At 41.4% G+C, this 19,518-nt stretch overlaps 2 protein-coding genes across 2 annotated transcripts; both read left to right on the top strand.

Annotated features, from left to right (window-relative positions):
* The first annotated feature begins 14,584 nt into the window (after positions 1-14,584).
* Positions 14,585-16,711, top strand: LOC111880026 (uncharacterized). The gene has a single exon (XM_023876442.2). The coding sequence runs from the start codon at positions 14,585-14,587 to the stop codon at positions 16,709-16,711; it is 2,127 nt and encodes a 708-aa protein (XP_023732210.2).
* A 1,105-nt stretch (positions 16,712-17,816) lies between these two features.
* Positions 17,817-19,518, top strand: LOC128133362 (uncharacterized). Its single transcript, XM_052770757.1, has 3 exons — positions 17,817-17,960; positions 18,100-18,363; positions 18,766-19,518. The coding sequence occupies exons 1-3, from the start codon at positions 17,817-17,819 to the stop codon at positions 19,516-19,518; spliced, it is 1,161 nt and encodes a 386-aa protein (XP_052626717.1).

The following is a 19,518-nucleotide window of genomic DNA, read 5'->3' as shown; positions in this document are numbered from 1 at the left end:
CCTGTACAAAAACCACCCGTTTCTCAAGCCATGGCACACAACCTTGGAGGGAATCAAGATCCTCCAAACCCACCACCCTAACAAACTCTCCGTCAATGGTCAAGATAAGAGGTGACTCAACAACCTCTTTGTATCACATACCCAGTTGCCACCAACTTGGAACTCAAATCCGGGCTCATTCACTTACTCCCAACATTTAGGGGCCTAGAAAATGAAGATCCTCACAAGTTTCTTACCGAGTTCCATGTAGTATGTGTGGGTATGAAACCATGCAATGTCACGGAGGATTAGATCAAGCTTAGGGCGTTCCCCTTCGCAGTGCAATCATCACAGTCCTTCGGATGATGACCTCATGATGTATGTTGAAGAAGAGGAATCGAGTGGCTCTCAGCACTCAACCTCTAACCCAAAGGAGAAGAAGAAGAAAAAAAAGATGGTTGTCTCAAGAAAATAATTCCTCAATCTTCAATCCAAGGTTGACCAAATTCTGGCTGCAGTCAAGTCTACCTAACCGCAGTCTAAAGACAATTCGGTGCTACGGTCCTTGATCGAAATGATTGAACGACTGGAAGCAAGGGAACGATTGGCTGCTGAGAGAATTTCTCTCAAGGTTGAAATGGGAATTAGGTCCCTTGATAACAACCGTCAAGCGGATCACAAGGAATTTATGGCTGCTGCAGAGCGCCTCATATCTGAGGTATCCACAATCAAAGACAACCTGCAGGTAGCCATTTCGGATCAATCTACTCTGTCACAAAAACTGATAGCTGAGACTCACACTGCATATGAGTCCACTATCTCAGTCATCCATGCAACCATCAACAAACTCCAACGCTCCTTATCATCAAACTTCCATGGCCCCGAAATCCTCCAACTCAAAAAGGAGATTCATAGGCTGCTTGTTAGGTGTAATTTGTGCACCTTTTTGCACACCTTTTAGTCCCATTTCATGCATCTATATAGCATAATTGTCCTTCATTTGCCTTGAATTTAATCACATTTTATGTTAGTCTCTAGAACAACCTTATTTGCACATTTTCATGTCTTTTTCAGGTAAACGGAGGTTGGAATGCGCTTTGAGAAGTGTCGGGAAGCATTGGTGAAGATTTCGGGATGATCGGGCGAAGAACGAAAAAGTTGGAAAATCAAGTTTGGATTCGAAGTCAGAGGGGAACACGGGGCGTGTTGGTTTTACACTAAAAAGTGGGCACGGGCGTGTTTGACCAAAATGGGAGCTGTTAACCATGCTGAACACGGGGCGTGTCAGTTTAGTGCAAATCAACACGGGGCGTGTTGCTGAACACGACCCGTGTCGGTTTAACCTATTTTAACACGGGCCGTGTTCGACCCAAAAACCAACTTTTGGCAGTTTTTCCTATCTTTCATATTACGGGTTGAGAGTCATTTTTACAAATACACAAGATATCAGAGCACCATTGGAGAGGAGAATTCGAAGGTTTTTGCAAGGGTTTGTCCGTTAATCATTTGGAAACATTAATTCTTGTTTTTGTAAGTTGTAATTACACTTAATTTCATCTTTTAGACTTGTGATCTTGTTCTAGCCATGTGTGGCTAGAACCCCTAACTTCTCCAATTTCATGTTTTGACTTCTTGGTATTGACTTCAATCATATGACATGATGTTTGTTCTTAATTTCTATCTAATGAATTTGATTTTGCTTCAATCGAATGTTTGATTCTAATTATGATTCTTATTGGCCATTTGAATTAGGGTTAGGTCATTCAAGTTATCTCTTTTACAAAATCCGTAATTGTTTTGTTAAATTGAACAAGTAACAAGCATTAAATTGATCTCTATTGAATGAATTTAGTGTAAATCTTATTCATACACTTTTACACTCCCGAGCTTATGAGGAGTATTGGCTGTTGTTGGAAACATTCACATAAAGCTTCATGCAATCTTATAATCTAATTCTAAGAGCTTGTTTAGATTAGGTTAATAAGGTTAGGGTTAATCAAAGAGCTTGTTTTGGTTAATTAATGTGGTGAATGGGAAGTGTTAGAGCTTATTAGCACTTTCAAGTACCAACTTAGATAGAATTGAATGAATATTGTGTCACCTTTGAGTCACATTGCTGAATTGTCATACATGGAGTTGGAGTCCTTACAAAATCTGAACTTAATTCATTCGTCTAGTTGTCTACTCGTGTTTTAAAATTTTTTGTTTAGTCATTGCATTCTAAACCCCCCTTATTACCGTTGGTGACCATATTACCTTGCGCAAAGAGGTATAGACTAATTATCCCGTGTCTCTGTGGATCGACCCTGCTTGCCTTGTACTACCTTTTAGTGCAATAAAGTAGTGTTACTTTGGAGTATATCGTACCCCTATTATATGTTGGGTCTGACACCCCTAACAAATTGGCATCCTTGCCGGGGACACGGTGTTACTAATTGTTTATGCCTAGATCTTTTCGTACAGATACGCCATTGCCAATTGATTCAGAGATAGAAAGGACTGTAAAGAAGTTAAGGAAGCAAGCCAAGCTTCGTAAGAGGCAACCGGTTTCCGTTACTTCCTCATCATCTACTCCCCCAGTCATCAACATTTGGGAGGACATACCCCTCTCAAGTGTATCAGCCTCAGAAACAGAAAGCCCATCAATCTCACCACAACCAACCTCACCCATAAATACCACTCCACCCTTTTCACCTATTTATAATAGTCTAAACACTTCACCTGTACAAAAACCACCCGTTTCTCAAGCCATGGCACACAACCTTGGAGGGAATCAAGATCCTCCAAACCCACCACCCTAACAAACTCTCCGTCAATGGTCAAGATAAGAGGTGACTCAACAACCTCTTTGTATCACATACCCAGTTGCCACCAACTTGGAACTCAAATCCGGGCTCATTCACTTACTCCCAACATTTAGGGGCCTAGAAAATGAAGATCCTCACAAGTTTCTTACCGAGTTCCATGTAGTATGTGTGGGTATGAAACCATGCAATGTCACGGAGGATTAGATCAAGCTTAGGGCGTTCCCCTTCGCAGTGCAATCATCACAGTCCTTCGGATGATGACCTCATGATGTATGTTGAAGAAGAGGAATCGAGTGGCTCTCAGCACTCAACCTCTAACCCAAAGGAGAAGAAGAAGAAAAAAAAGATGGTTGTCTCAAGAAAATAATTCCTCAATCTTCAATCCAAGGTTGACCAAATTCTGGCTGCAGTCAAGTCTACCTAACCGCAGTCTAAAGACAATTCGGTGCTACGGTCCTTGATCGAAATGATTGAACGACTGGAAGCAAGGGAACGATTGGCTGCTGAGAGAATTTCTCTCAAGGTTGAAATGGGAATTAGGTCCCTTGATAACAACCGTCAAGCGGATCACAAGGAATTTATGGCTGCTGCAGAGCGCCTCATATCTGAGGTATCCGCAATCAAAGACAACCTGCAGGTAGCCATTTCGGATCAATCTACTCTGTCACAAAAACTGATAGCTGAGACTCACACTGCATATGAGTCCACTATCTCAGTCATCCATGCAACCATCAACAAACTCCAACGCTCCTTATCATCAAACTTCCATGGCCCCGAAATCCTCCAACTCAAAAAGGAGATTCATAGGCTGCTTGTTAGGTGTAATTTGTGCACCTTTTTGCACACCTTTTAGTCCCATTTCATGCATCTATATAGCATAATTGTCCTTCATTTGCCTTGAATTTAATCACATTTTATGTTAGTCTCTAGAACAACCTTATTTGCACATTTTCATGTCTTTTTCAGGTAAACGGAGGTTGGAATGCGCTTTGAGAAGTGTCGGGAAGCATTGGTGAAGATTTCGGGATGATCGGGCGAAGAACGAAAAAGTTGGAAAATCAAGTTTGGATTCGAAGTCAGAGGGGAACACGGGGCGTGTTGGTTTTACACTAAAAAGTGGGCACGGGCGTGTTTGACCAAAATGGGAGCTGTTAACCATGCTGAACACGGGGCGTGTCAGTTTAGTGCAAATCAACACGGGGCGTGTTGCTGAACACGACCCGTGTCGGTTTAACCTATTTTAACACGGGCCGTGTTCGACCCAAAAACCAACTTTTGGCAGTTTTTCCTATCTTTCATATTACGGGTTGAGAGTCATTTTTACAAATACACAAGATATCAGAGCACCATTGGAGAGGAGAATTCGAAGGTTTTTGCAAGGGTTTGTCCGTTAATCATTTGGAAACATTAATTCTTGTTTTTGTAAGTTGTAATTACACTTAATTTCATCTTTTAGACTTGTGATCTTGTTCTAGCCATGTGTGGCTAGAACCCCTAACTTCTCCAATTTCATGTTTTGACTTCTTGGTATTGACTTCAATCATATGACATGATGTTTGTTCTTAATTTCTATCTAATGAATTTGATTTTGCTTCAATCGAATGTTTGATTCTAATTATGATTCTTATTGGCCATTTGAATTAGGGTTAGGTCATTCAAGTTATCTCTTTTACAAAATCCGTAATTGTTTTGTTAAATTGAACAAGTAACAAGCATTAAATTGATCTCTATTGAATGAATTTAGTGTAAATCTTATTCATACACTTTTACACTCCCGAGCTTATGAGGAGTATTGGCTGTTGTTGGAAACATTCACATAAAGCTTCATGCAATCTTATAATCTAATTCTAAGAGCTTGTTTAGATTAGGTTAATAAGGTTAGGGTTAATCAAAGAGCTTGTTTTGGTTAATTAATGTGGTGAATGGGAAGTGTTAGAGCTTATTAGCACTTTCAAGTACCAACTTAGATAGAATTGAATGAATATTGTGTCACCTTTGAGTCACATTGCTGAATTGTCATACATGGAGTTGGAGTCCTTACAAAATCTGAACTTAATTCATTCGTCTAGTTGTCTACTCGTGTTTTAAAATTTTTTGTTTAGTCATTGCATTCTAAACCCCCCTTATTACCGTTGGTGACCATATTACCTTGCGCAAAGAGGTATAGACTAATTATCCCGTGTCTCTGTGGATCGACCCTGCTTGCCTTGTACTACCTTTTAGTGCAATAAAGTAGTGTTACTTTGGAGTATATCGTACCCCTATTATATGTTGGGTCTGACACCCCTAACAAATTGGCATCCTTGCCGGGGACACGGTGTTACTAATTGTTTATGCCTAGATCTTTTCGTACAGATACGCCATTGCCAATTGATTCAGAGATAGAAAGGACTGTAAAGAAGTTAAGGAAGCAAGCCAAGCTTCGTAAGAGGCAGCCGGTTTCCGTTACTTCCTCATCATCTACTCCCCCAGTCATCAACATTTGGGAGGACATACCCCTCTCAAGTGTATCAGCCTCAGAAACAGAAAGCCCATCAATCTCACCACAACCAACCTCACCCATAAATACCACTCCACCCTTTTCACCTATTTATAATAGTCTAAACACTTCACCTGTACAAAAACCACCCGTTTCTCAAGCCATGGCACACAACCTTGGAGGGAATCAAGATCCTCCAAACCCACCACCCTAACAAACTCTCCGTCAATGGTCAAGATAAGAGGTGACTCAACAACCTCTTTGTATCACATACCCAGTTGCCACCAACTTGGAACTCAAATCCGGGCTCATTCACTTACTCCCAACATTTAGGGGCCTAGAAAATGAAGATCCTCACAAGTTTCTTACCGAGTTCCATGTAGTATGTGTGGGTATGAAACCATGCAATGTCACGGAGGATTAGATCAAGCTTAGGGCGTTCCCCTTCGCAGTGCAATCATCACAGTCCTTCGGATGATGACCTCATGATGTATGTTGAAGAAGAGGAATCGAGTGGCTCTCAGCACTCAACCTCTAACCCAAAGGAGAAGAAGAAGAAAAAAAAGATGGTTGTCTCAAGAAAATAATTCCTCAATCTTCAATCCAAGGTTGACCAAATTCTAGCTGCAGTCAAGTCTACCTAACCGCAGTCTAAAGACAATTCGGTGCTACGGTCCTTGATCGAAATGATTGAACGACTGGAAGCAAGGGAACGATTGGCTGCTGAGAGAATTTCTCTCAAGGTTGAAATGGGAATTAGGTCCCTTGATAACAACCGTCAAGCGGATCACAAGGAATTTATGGCTGCTGCAGAGCGCCTCATATCTGAGGTATCCGCAATCAAAGACAACCTGCAGGTAGCCATTTCGGATCAATCTACTCTGTCACAAAAACTGATAGCTGAGACTCACACTGCATATGAGTCCACTATCTCAGTCATCCATGCAACCATCAACAAACTCCAACGCTCCTTATCATCAAACTTCCATGGCCCCGAAATCCTCCAACTCAAAAAGGAGATTCATAGGCTGCTTGTTAGGTGTAATTTGTGCACCTTTTTGCACACCTTTTAGTCCCATTTCATGCATCTATATAGCATAATTGTCCTTCATTTGCCTTGAATTTAATCACATTTTATGTTAGTCTCTAGAACAACCTTATTTGCACATTTTCATGTCTTTTTCAGGTAAACGGAGGTTGGAATGCGCTTTGAGAAGTGTCGGGAAGCATTGGTGAAGATTTCGGGATGATCGGGCGAAGAACGAAAAAGTTGGAAAATCAAGTTTGGATTCGAAGTCAGAGGGGAACACGGGGCGTGTTGGTTTTACACTAAAAAGTGGGCACGGGCGTGTTTGACCAAAATGGGAGCTGTTAACCATGCTGAACACGGGGCGTGTCAGTTTAGTGCAAATCAACACGGGGCGTGTTGCTGAACACGACCCGTGTCGGTTTAACCTATTTTAACACGGGCCGTGTTCGACCCAAAAACCAACTTTTGGCAGTTTTTCCTATCTTTCATATTACGGGTTGAGAGTCATTTTTACAAATACACAAGATATCAGAGCACCATTGGAGAGGAGAATTCGAAGGTTTTTGCAAGGGTTTGTCCGTTAATCATTTGGAAACATTAATTCTTGTTTTTGTAAGTTGTAATTACACTTAATTTCATCTTTTAGACTTGTGATCTTGTTCTAGCCATGTGTGGCTAGAACCCCTAACTTCTCCAATTTCATGTTTTGACTTCTTGGTATTGACTTCAATCATATGACATGATGTTTGTTCTTAATTTCTATCTAATGAATTTGATTTTGCTTCAATCGAATGTTTGATTCTAATTATGATTCTTATTGGCCATTTGAATTAGGGTTAGGTCATTCAAGTTATCTCTTTTACAAAATCCGTAATTGTTTTGTTAAATTGAACAAGTAACAAGCATTAAATTGATCTCTATTGAATGAATTTAGTGTAAATCTTATTCATACACTTTTACACTCCCGAGCTTATGAGGAGTATTGGCTGTTGTTGGAAACATTCACATAAAGCTTCATGCAATCTTATAATCTAATTCTAAGAGCTTGTTTAGATTAGGTTAATAAGGTTAGGGTTAATCAAAGAGCTTGTTTTGGTTAATTAATGTGGTGAATGGGAAGTGTTAGAGCTTATTAGCACTTTCAAGTACCAACTTAGATAGAATTGAATGAATATTGTGTCACCTTTGAGTCACATTGCTGAATTGTCATACATGGAGTTGGAGTCCTTACAAAATCTGAACTTAATTCATTCGTCTAGTTGTCTACTCGTGTTTTAAAATTTTTTGTTTAGTCATTGCATTCTAAACCCCCCTTATTACCGTTGGTGACCATATTACCTTGCGCAAAGAGGTATAGACTAATTATCCCGTGTCTCTGTGGATCGACCCTGCTTGCCTTGTACTACCTTTTAGTGCAATAAAGTAGTGTTACTTTGGAGTATATCGTACCCCTATTATATGTTGGGTCTGACACCCCTAACAAATTGGCATCCTTGCCGGGGACACGGTGTTACTAATTGTTTATGCCTAGATCTTTTCGTACAGATACGCCATTGCCAATTGATTCAGAGATAGAAAGGACTGTAAAGAAGTTAAGGAAGCAAGCCAAGCTTCGTAAGAGGCAGCCGGTTTCCGTTACTTCCTCATCATCTACTCCCCCAGTCATCAACATTTGGGAGGACATACCCCTCTCAAGTGTATCAGCCTCAGAAACAGAAAGCCTATCAATCTCACCACAACCAACCTCACCCATAAATACCACTCCACCCTTTTCACCTATTTATAATAGTCTAAACACTTCACCTGTACAAAAACCACCCGTTTCTCAAGCCATGGCACACAACCTTGGAGGGAATCAAGATCCTCCAAACCCACCACCCTAACAAACTCTCCGTCAATGGTCAAGATAAGAGGTGACTCAACAACCTCTTTGTATCACATACCCAGTTGCCACCAACTTGGAACTCAAATCCGGGCTCATTCACTTACTCCCAACATTTAGGGGCCTAGAAAATGAAGATCCTCACAAGTTTCTTACCGAGTTCCATGTAGTATGTGTGGGTATGAAACCATGCAATGTCACGGAGGATTAGATCAAGCTTAGGGCGTTCCCCTTCGCAGTGCAATCATCACAGTCCTTCGGATGATGACCTCATGATGTATGTTGAAGAAGAGGAATCGAGTGGCTCTCAGCACTCAACCTCTAACCCAAAGGAGAAGAAGAAGAAAAAAAAGATGGTTGTCTCAAGAAAATAATTCCTCAATCTTCAATCCAAGGTTGACCAAATTCTAGCTGCAGTCAAGTCTACCTAACCGCAGTCTAAAGACAATTCGGTGCTACGGTCCTTGATCGAAATGATTGAACGACTGGAAGCAAGGGAACGATTGGCTGCTGAGAGAATTTCTCTCAAGGTTGAAATGGGAATTAGGTCCCTTGATAACAACCGTCAAGCGGATCACAAGGAATTTATGGCTGCTGCAGAGCGCCTCATATCTGAGGTATCCGCAATCAAAGACAACCTGCAGGTAGCCATTTCGGATCAATCTACTCTGTCACAAAAACTGATAGCTGAGACTCACACTGCATATGAGTCCACTATCTCAGTCATCCATGCAACCATCAACAAACTCCAACGCTCCTTATCATCAAACTTCCATGGCCCCGAAATCCTCCAACTCAAAAAGGAGATTCATAGGCTGCTTGTTAGGTGTAATTTGTGCACCTTTTTGCACACCTTTTAGTCCCATTTCATGCATCTATATAGCATAATTGTCCTTCATTTGCCTTGAATTTAATCACATTTTATGTTAGTCTCTAGAACAACCTTATTTGCACATTTTCATGTCTTTTTCAGGTAAACGGAGGTTGGAATGCGCTTTGAGAAGTGTCGGGAAGCATTGGTGAAGATTTCGGGATGATCGGGCGAAGAACGAAAAAGTTGGAAAATCAAGTTTGGATTCGAAGTCAGAGGGGAACACGGGGCGTGTTGGTTTTACACTAAAAAGTGGGCACGGGCGTGTTTGACCAAAATGGGAGCTGTTAACCATGCTGAACACGGGGCGTGTCAGTTTAGTGCAAATCAACACGGGGCGTGTTGCTGAACACGACCCGTGTCGGTTTAACCTATTTTAACACGGGCCGTGTTCGACCCAAAAACCAACTTTTGGCAGTTTTTCCTATCTTTCATATTACGGGTTGAGAGTCATTTTTACAAATACACAAGATATCAGAGCACCATTGGAGAGGAGAATTCGAAGGTTTTTGCAAGGGTTTGTCCGTTAATCATTTGGAAACATTAATTCTTGTTTTTGTAAGTTGTAATTACACTTAATTTCATCTTTTAGACTTGTGATCTTGTTCTAGCCATGTGTGGCTAGAACCCCTAACTTCTCCAATTTCATGTTTTGACTTCTTGGTATTGACTTCAATCATATGACATGATGTTTGTTCTTAATTTCTATCTAATGAATTTGATTTTGCTTCAATCGAATGTTTGATTCTAATTATGATTCTTATTGGCCATTTGAATTAGGGTTAGGTCATTCAAGTTATCTCTTTTACAAAATCCGTAATTGTTTTGTTAAATTGAACAAGTAACAAGCATTAAATTGATCTCTATTGAATGAATTTAGTGTAAATCTTATTCATACACTTTTACACTCCCGAGCTTATGAGGAGTATTGGCTGTTGTTGGAAACATTCACATAAAGCTTCATGCAATCTTATAATCTAATTCTAAGAGCTTGTTTAGATTAGGTTAATAAGGTTAGGGTTAATCAAAGAGCTTGTTTTGGTTAATTAATGTGGTGAATGGGAAGTGTTAGAGCTTATTAGCACTTTCAAGTACCAACTTAGATAGAATTGAATGAATATTGTGTCACCTTTGAGTCACATTGCTGAATTGTCATACATGGAGTTGGAGTCCTTACAAAATCTGAACTTAATTCATTCGTCTAGTTGTCTACTCGTGTTTTAAAATTTTTTGTTTAGTCATTGCATTCTAAACCCCCCTTATTACCGTTGGTGACCATATTACCTTGCGCAAAGAGGTATAGACTAATTATCCCGTGTCTCTGTGGATCGACCCTGCTTGCCTTGTACTACCTTTTAGTGCAATAAAGTAGTGTTACTTTGGAGTATATCGTACCCCTATTATATGTTGGGTCTGACACCCCTAACAAATTGGCATCCTTGCCGGGGACACGGTGTTACTAATTGTTTATGCCTAGATCTTTTCGTACAGATACGCCATTGCCAATTGATTCAGAGATAGAAAGGACTGTAAAGAAGTTAAGGAAGCAAGCCAAGCTTCGTAAGAGGCAGCCGGTTTCCGTTACTTCCTCATCATCTACTCCCCCAGTCATCAACATTTGGGAGGACATACCCCTCTCAAGTGTATCAGCCTCAGAAACAGAAAGCCCATCAATCTCACCACAACCAACCTCACCCATAAATACCACTCCACCCTTTTCACCTATTTATAATAGTCTAAACACTTCACCTGTACAAAAACCACCCGTTTCTCAAGCCATGGCACACAACCTTGGAGGGAATCAAGATCCTCCAAACCCACCACCCTAACAAACTCTCCGTCAATGGTCAAGATAAGAGGTGACTCAACAACCTCTTTGTATCACATACCCAGTTGCCACCAACTTGGAACTCAAATCCGGGCTCATTCACTTACTCCCAACATTTAGGGGCCTAGAAAATGAAGATCCTCACAAGTTTCTTACCGAGTTCCATGTAGTATGTGTGGGTATGAAACCATGCAATGTCACGGAGGATTAGATCAAGCTTAGGGCGTTCCCCTTCGCAGTGCAATCATCACAGTCCTTCGGATGATGACCTCATGATGTATGTTGAAGAAGAGGAATCGAGTGGCTCTCAGCACTCAACCTCTAACCCAAAGGAGAAGAAGAAGAAAAAAAAGATGGTTGTCTCAAGAAAATAATTCCTCAATCTTCAATCCAAGGTTGACCAAATTCTGGCTGCAGTCAAGTCTACCTAACCGCAGTCTAAAGACAATTCGGTGCTACGGTCCTTGATCGAAATGATTGAACGACTGGAAGCAAGGGAACGATTGGCTGCTGAGAGAATTTCTCTCAAGGTTGAAATGGGAATTAGGTCCCTTGATAACAACCGTCAAGCGGATCACAAGGAATTTATGGCTGCTGCAGAGCGCCTCATATCTGAGGTATCTGCAATCAAAGACAACCTGCAGGTAGCCATTTCGGATCAATCTACTCTGTCACAAAAACTGATAGCTGAGACTCACACTGCATATGAGTCCACTATCTCAGTCATCCATGCAACCATCAACAAACTCCAACGCTCCTTATCATCAAACTTCCATGGCCCCGAAATCCTCCAACTCAAAAAGGAGATTCATAGGCTGCTTGTTAGGTGTAATTTGTGCACCTTTTTGCACACCTTTTAGTCCCATTTCATGCATCTATATAGCATAATTGTCCTTCATTTGCCTTGAATTTAATCACATTTTATGTTAGTCTCTAGAACAACCTTATTTGCACATTTTCATGTCTTTTTCAGGTAAACGGAGGTTGGAATGCGCTTTGAGAAGTGTCGGGAAGCATTGGTGAAGATTTCGGGATGATCGGGCGAAGAACGAAAAAGTTGGAAAATCAAGTTTGGATTCGAAGTCAGAGGGGAACACGGGGCGTGTTGGTTTTACACTAAAAAGTGGGCACGGGCGTGTTTGACCAAAATGGGAGCTGTTAACCATGCTGAACACGGGGCGTGTCAGTTTAGTGCAAATCAACACGGGGCGTGTTGCTGAACACGACCCGTGTCGGTTTAACCTATTTTAACACGGGCCGTGTTCGACCCAAAAACCAACTTTTGGCAGTTTTTCCTATCTTTCATATTACGGGTTGAGAGTCATTTTTACAAATACACAAGATATCAGAGCACCATTGGAGAGGAGAATTCGAAGGTTTTTGCAAGGGTTTGTCCGTTAATCATTTGGAAACATTAATTCTTGTTTTTGTAAGTTGTAATTACACTTAATTTCATCTTTTAGACTTGTGATCTTGTTCTAGCCATGTGTGGCTAGAACCCCTAACTTCTCCAATTTCATGTTTTGACTTCTTGGTATTGACTTCAATCATATGACATGATGTTTGTTCTTAATTTCTATCTAATGAATTTGATTTTGCTTCAATCGAATGTTTGATTCTAATTATGATTCTTATTGGCCATTTGAATTAGGGTTAGGTCATTCAAGTTATCTCTTTTACAAAATCCGTAATTGTTTTGTTAAATTGAACAAGTAACAAGCATTAAATTGATCTCTATTGAATGAATTTAGTGTAAATCTTATTCATACACTTTTACACTCCCGAGCTTATGAGGAGTATTGGCTGTTGTTGGAAACATTCACATAAAGCTTCATGCAATCTTATAATCTAATTCTAAGAGCTTGTTTAGATTAGGTTAATAAGGTTAGGGTTAATCAAAGAGCTTGTTTTGGTTAATTAATGTGGTGAATGGGAAGTGTTAGAGCTTATTAGCACTTTCAAGTACCAACTTAGATAGAATTGAATGAATATTGTGTCACCTTTGAGTCACATTGCTGAATTGTCATACATGGAGTTGGAGTCCTTACAAAATCTGAACTTAATTCATTCGTCTAGTTGTCTACTCGTGTTTTAAAATTTTTTGTTTAGTCATTGCATTCTAAACCCCCCTTATTACCGTTGGTGACCATATTACCTTGCGCAAAGAGGTATAGACTAATTATCCCGTGTCTCTGTGGATCGACCCTGCTTGCCTTGTACTACCTTTTAGTGCAATAAAGTAGTGTTACTTTGGAGTATATCGTACCCCTATTATATGTTGGGTCTGACACCCCTAACAAATTGGCATCCTTGCCGGGGACACGGTGTTACTAATTGTTTATGCCTAGATCTTTTCGTACAGATACGCCATTGCCAATTGATTCAGAGATAGAAAGGACTGTAAAGAAGTTAAGGAAGCAAGCCAAGCTTCGTAAGAGGCAGCCGGTTTCCGTTACTTCCTCATCATCTACTCCCCCAGTCATCAACATTTGGGAGGACATACCCCTCTCAAGTGTATCAGCCTCAGAAACAGAAAGCCCATCAATCTCACCACAACCAACCTCACCCATAAATACCACTCCACCCTTTTCACCTATTTATAATAGTCTAAACACTTCACCTGTACAAAAACCACCCGTTTCTCAAGCCATGGCACACAACCTTGGAGGGAATCAAGATCCTCCAAACCCACCACCCTAACACACTCTCCGTCAATGGTCAAGATAAGAGGTGACTCAACAACCTCTTTGTATCACATACCCAGTTGCCACCAACTTGGAACTCAAATCCGGGCTCATTCACTTACTCCCAACATTTAGGGGCCTAGAAAATGAAGATCCTCACAAGTTTCTTACCGAGTTCCATGTAGTATGTGTGGGTATGAAACCATACAATGTCACGGAGGATTAGATCAAGCTTAGGGCGTTCCCCTTCGCAGTGCAAGACGCCGCCAAAGACTGGCTCTATGACCGCCCACCGGGGACGGTGACTATGTGGGTAGACCTTGCGAGGTTGTTCTTGGACAAGTATTTTCCCGAAATGAAAGCTTCAGCCCTACGGAGGGAAATTATCGGAATTAAGCAACACAAAAGAGAAGCTTTCCACACATACTGGGAAAGATTTAAGAAACTTTGCGCCCGTTGTCCAAAGCATGGGATCACCGAGTATCAGCTCCTACAGTATTTCATTGAAGGTATGACCCCCATGGAAAGAAGACTTCTCAATGCCTCTAGTGGCGGATCTTTGTCCGATAAGACCCCAACTGAGATCCGAAATCTAATCAAGAACATGGCTGAAGATTCCAAACATTCAAGCCATGACGAAGAATGGTATACGGATGCAGAAAAACCACCCGCTTCTCAAGCCATGGCACACAACCTTGGAGGGAATCAAGATCCTCCAAACCCACCACCCTAACAAACTCTCCGTCAATGGTCAAGATAAGAGGTGACTCAACAACCTCTTTGTATCACATACCCAGTTGCCACCAACTTGGAACTCAAATCCGGGCTCATTCACTTACTCCCAACATTTAGGGGCCTAGAAAATGAAGATCCTCACAAGTTTCTTACCGAGTTCCATGTAGTATGTGTGGGTATGAAACCATACAATGTCATGGAGGATTAGATCAAGCTTAGGGCGTTCCCCTTCGCAGTGCAAGACGCCGCCAAAGACTGGCTCTATGACCTCCCACCGGGGACGGTGACTATGTGGGTAGACCTTGTGAGGTTGTTCTTGGACAAGTATTTTCCCGAAATGAAAGCTTCATCCCTACGGAGGGAAATTATCGGAATTAAGCAACACAAAAGAGAAGCTTTCCACACATACTGGGAAAGATTTAAGAAACTTTACGCCCGTTGTCCAAAGCATGGGATCACCGAGTATCAGCTCCTACAATATTTCATTGAAGGTATGACCCCCATGGAAAAAAGACTTCTCAATGCCTCTAGTGGCGGATCTTTGCCCGATAAGACCCCAACTGAGATCCGAAATCTAATCAAGAACATGGCTGAAGATTCCAAACATTCAAGCCATGATGAAGAATGGTATACGGATGCACCCCGGGGTGTAAAAGAAGTTCAAACTCCTCAGATTGAAGCTCAATTGTCTGAGCTCACAAAAGTAGTCATGATGTTGGCCAAAGACAATGGTGTGCAGCCCACACCCCGCCCATGCGGTATTTGTACCCAAGTGGGGCATCCAACCAATATGTGCCCACAACTCCAAGAGGAAGATTATGAAGAAGCGAAAGTCATGGGAGGCTATTCTGGGGCAAATCAGAGAGGTTATGAGCAACCAAGAGGTGATCAGCGATGGAACAATAATCAAGGGTGGGGAGGCAATCAACAAGGGAATTATCAGCAGAATCAATCGCATCAATATCAACCAAGACCACGATTTCCTCAAAATCAACAACGACCACCCTTCCAACCTCAAAATTACCAACCAAGGCACCCACAACAACCCCCTCCACAAGCAAGTTCTTCAAGTATGTCACTAGAAGATATTGTCAAAAGTCTTGCCACAAGCACTCAAAGCTTTCAACAAGAAACCAAGGCAAGCATAAAACACTTGGAGCAACAAGTATCACAACTTGCTCAATCCGTAAGTAAGATGGAGTCGCAAGGCAAGCTACCCTCTCAAACGGAGAAGAACCCAAAACACAATGCGTGTGCAATTACTCTAAGAGGTAAGAAAATCTATGAAAGTCCAAGGATGCCGGATGAAGAAGAAGAAGAGAAAGAGATTGAGGTGGAAGAAGCTGTCAAAGAAGAGGAAAGGAAGAGTACTCCAAAGTACAAGAAGCTAATAGAATACGAAGTGAAAGTCACACCAGCTCCATTTCCTTCAAGGCTAGCAAGCACCAAAAGAGAAAGGGAAGATGACGAAATCATGGCCATGTTTCGAAAGGTTGAAATCAATATCCCTCTTTTAGATGCCATTACACAGATTCCTAGATATGCTAAGTTCCTTAAGGAACTTTACACATCTAAGAAAAAGCTTAAAGGAAATCAAACTGTGAAGGTTGGTGAAAATGTCTCAGCCATGTTACAAAAGCGACTACCAAAAAAATGCAAGGACCCGGGTGTTTTCACAGTTCATTGCAAAATGGGTAACCTTTTTGTACCACGTGCCATGCTTGATCTTGGAGCATCAATTAATGTCTTACCCTATTCAAGTTATAAGACAATAGGAATTGGACCTTTATCAAAAACCGAAGTTATCATTCAACTTGCTGACCGGTCTTTGGTACACCCGAAAGGTGTATTGGAGGACGTGTTAGTCCAAGTTAATGAGCTTGTTTTTCCCGCTGACTTTTATGTTTTAGACATGGGTGATGAAAACACCCCACAATCGAGCTCCATCCTTTTGGGGAGACCTTTTATGAGTACCGCAAAAACAAAAATAGATGTAGCCAATGGTACTTTGTTAATGGAGTTCGATGGTGAGGTGATTAACTTTAATAACTTTGAAGCCATGCGTTATCCTAGCGATTTTCATTCTTTAAACTTCATAGATGTTATTGATTCATGTACTAATGATTGCTTTGAGATGTCAAGCCAAGATGTGCTAACCACCATCTTGAGCAAACACTTTGATGAGACAGGGATTAAGGATTTGGCTGACAAGTACAAATTGGAGGATGAATTGATTGAAGTAATCGATTCCTTGGAGAAAGCACAACCCATGAGGGTTGAAGCACCCCGCATGAAGCTAAAAAGTTCCAATCCAAAACTTCTCCCATCCATAGTACAACCACCGACTCTTGAGTTGAAGGCTCTTCCCGACCATCTCAAGTATGCCTACTTGGAGAGGAAGAGACATTACTGGTGATAATTTCGACCAAGCTGGCACGAGAAGAAGAAAAAGAGTTGGTTGGAATTTTGAAAAAATACAAGGAGGCTATTGGTTGGACCATTATGGATATAAAAGGGTTGAGCCCATCATTATGCATGCACAAAATACTGATGGAAGAGGACTTCAAGCCAACCCGTGAAGCCCAAAGGAGGTTGAATCCACCTATGATGGAGGTGGTTAAAAAGGAGATCATGAAGCTCTTGGATGCAGGTGTAATCTACCCCATTTCTGATAGTAAGTGGGTAAGTCCTGTGCAAGTTGTCCCGAAAAAAGCCGGAGTCACCGTTGTCAAAAACTCGAGGGGGAATTGGTACCCACTCGTGTGCAAAACGGGTGGAGAGTTTGTATCGATTATAGGAAGTTGAATGCTTCCACCCGCAAAGACCACTTCCCTTTGCCATTCATCGATCAGATGTTAGAACGATTGGCCAGGAAATCCCACTATTGCTGCCTTGATGGTTTCTCTGGTTTTCATCAAATTCCGGTTGCTCCGGAAGACAAAGAGAAAACCACATTCACATGTCCCTTTGGCACCTTTGCGTATAAACGCATGCCCTTCGGCTTGTGCAATGCACCCGCAACCTTCCAAAGATGTATGGTGAGCATATTTTCAGAATATGTCGAAAATATCATATAGGTTTTCATGGACAATTTTACTGTTTATGGAAATTCTTTTAATGAATGTTTGCAAAATCTCACCAAAATCTTACAAAGGTGCATTGACACGAACTTACTTCTTAATTATGAAAAATGCCATTTTATGGTTGACAAGGACTTGATACTTGGACATGTGGTGTCCCAAAAAGGTTTAGAAGTTGACAAGGCCAAAACAAATGTTATTAAGAGCTTACCATACCCGACAAATGTTTGGGAAGTACGTTCTTTTCTTGGCCATGCAGGTTTTCATCGGCGGTTTATAAAGGATTTTTCCCAGATCACGGTGCCGATGTGTCAACTTCTATAAAAGGAGGCCGATTTTGAGTTTGGTGATGAATGTAAGAAGGCATTTGATCGTTTGAAAGACTTGTTGACATCCGCCCCCATTATTTAACCGCCAAATTGGGATCTTCCATTCGAGATCATGTGCGATGCTAGCAATACCGTGGTTGGGGCGGTTTTGGGACAAAAGGTTAACCGCGCACATCATGTCATCTACTATGCATCAAAGACCCTTGATAGTGCACAAGGAAACTACACCACAACGGAGAAAGAGTTGCTTGCTAATGTCTTTGCTCTAGAGAAGTTCTGACAATACCTCCTTGGAACTAAAGTGATCATATATTCGGACCATGCAGCCATAAAGCACTTGCTTACAAAGAAAGATTCGAAACCGAGGTTAATACGGTGGATGTTGCTTTTGCAAGAGTTCGATATTGAGATCAAAGACAAGAGTGGATCATCTAAGTCGCATTGTATCGCCCGAAGATGGTATACCAATCTGTGACACATTTCCAGATGAGCATCTATTTGCAGCCAAAGAAGCACCATGGTATGCAGATATCGTCAATTACTTGGTCACAAGTCAATTTCCCCCAGATTCATCCTGTTGGCAAAGAGACAAAATTAAGAAGGAAGCCAAACGATACATATGGAACAAGCCTTACCTTTGGAATTACTGTGCGGACGAAGTAATTCGCAGGTGGGTTGAGTAAAGAGAGGTACAATATATCCTTAATTTTTGCCATTCTTATGCTTGTGGTGGTCACTTTGGACCCCAAATGACAGCTAGGAAAGTTTTAGATAGTGGATTCTTTTGGCCTTCTATTTTCCATGATTCCTATGTGCTTTGTGCACATTGTGAAAAGTGCCAAAAATCCGGATCTTTAAGCTCTAGGAATCAAATGCCCCTTACCCCTATTCTAGTATGTGAGATTTTTGATGTATGGGGTATTGACTTTATGGGACCATTTCCGCCCTCTTTTGGTTGTTCTTATATTTTGTTAGCAGTGGACTATGTGTCCAAATGAGTGGAGGCTAAGACCACCCGTACTAATGATTCCAAAGTTGTGGTCGATTTCCTTAAGGTACAGATTTTCTCACGGTTTGGCACACCAAAGGCGCTCATAAGTGACCGCGGGACCCATTTCTGCAATCGGATGCTAGAAGCTGTTTTGAAGAGATATGGAGTGACACACAAAGTCTCAACAGCTTATCATCCCCAAACCAATGGACAAGCAGAAGTCTCAAACAGGCAAATCAAAAGCATCTTGGAGAAAACGGTCAACCCAAACCACAAAGATTGGAGCTTAAGGCTAGATGATGCCTTATGGGCATACCGTACCGCGTTTAAAACTCCCATTGGTATGTCCCCATATAGGCTTGTGTTTGGTAAAGCATGCCATCTTCCAGTTGAGCTTGAGCATAAAGCTTTTTGGGCGGTAAAGAAATTCAACATGAGTGAAGATGAGGTGGGAAATAAAAGGAAACTTGATATCCAAGAGCTAGAGGAGATTCGGAATGATGCATATGAAAGCAACATGATCTATAAGGAGAAAACAAAAGCATACCATGACAGGGCGATCTCCCGAAAGACTTTTATACAAGGAAAAAAGGTGTTGCTTTACCACTCAATATTCAAGCTAATTTCAGGAAATTTGAGATCGAGATGGGTTGGTCCTTTCGTGGTCACAAGGGTATTTGACCATGGTGCGGTTGAAATCACGAGCAAGCAAATGGGTAAAACATTCAAAGTCAATGGTCACAGGCTGAAGCCATTTTATGAAGGATTTGAGGTGAAGAATGAAGAGGTTGACGAGTTGGAGAACCCCACATACCAAGACTGA

This window comes from Lactuca sativa, chromosome 4 (genome assembly GCF_002870075.4).
Source record: "Lactuca sativa cultivar Salinas chromosome 4, Lsat_Salinas_v11, whole genome shotgun sequence".
NCBI classification, from domain to species: domain Eukaryota; kingdom Viridiplantae; phylum Streptophyta; class Magnoliopsida; order Asterales; family Asteraceae; genus Lactuca; species Lactuca sativa.
This window is presented reverse-complemented; position numbering and strand designations above follow the sequence as displayed.

Bases quoted from the DNA above. Each gene is read 5' to 3' on its own strand.
- LOC111880026 (XM_023876442.2), top strand. From the start codon at position 14,585: ATGTGGGTAGACCTTGTGAGGTTGTTCTTGGACAAGTATTTTCCCGAA.
- LOC128133362 (XM_052770757.1), top strand. From the start codon at position 17,817: ATGTGCGATGCTAGCAATACCGTGGTTGGGGCGGTTTTGGGACAAAAG. The intron at 17,961-18,099 runs GTCTTTGCTCTA...TGCTTTTGCAAG, and splicing joins AGAAAGAGTTGCTTGCTAAT to AGTTCGATATTGAGATCAAA. The intron at 18,364-18,765 runs GTAATTCGCAGG...CTTAAGGTACAG, and splicing joins GGAATTACTGTGCGGACGAA to ATTTTCTCACGGTTTGGCAC.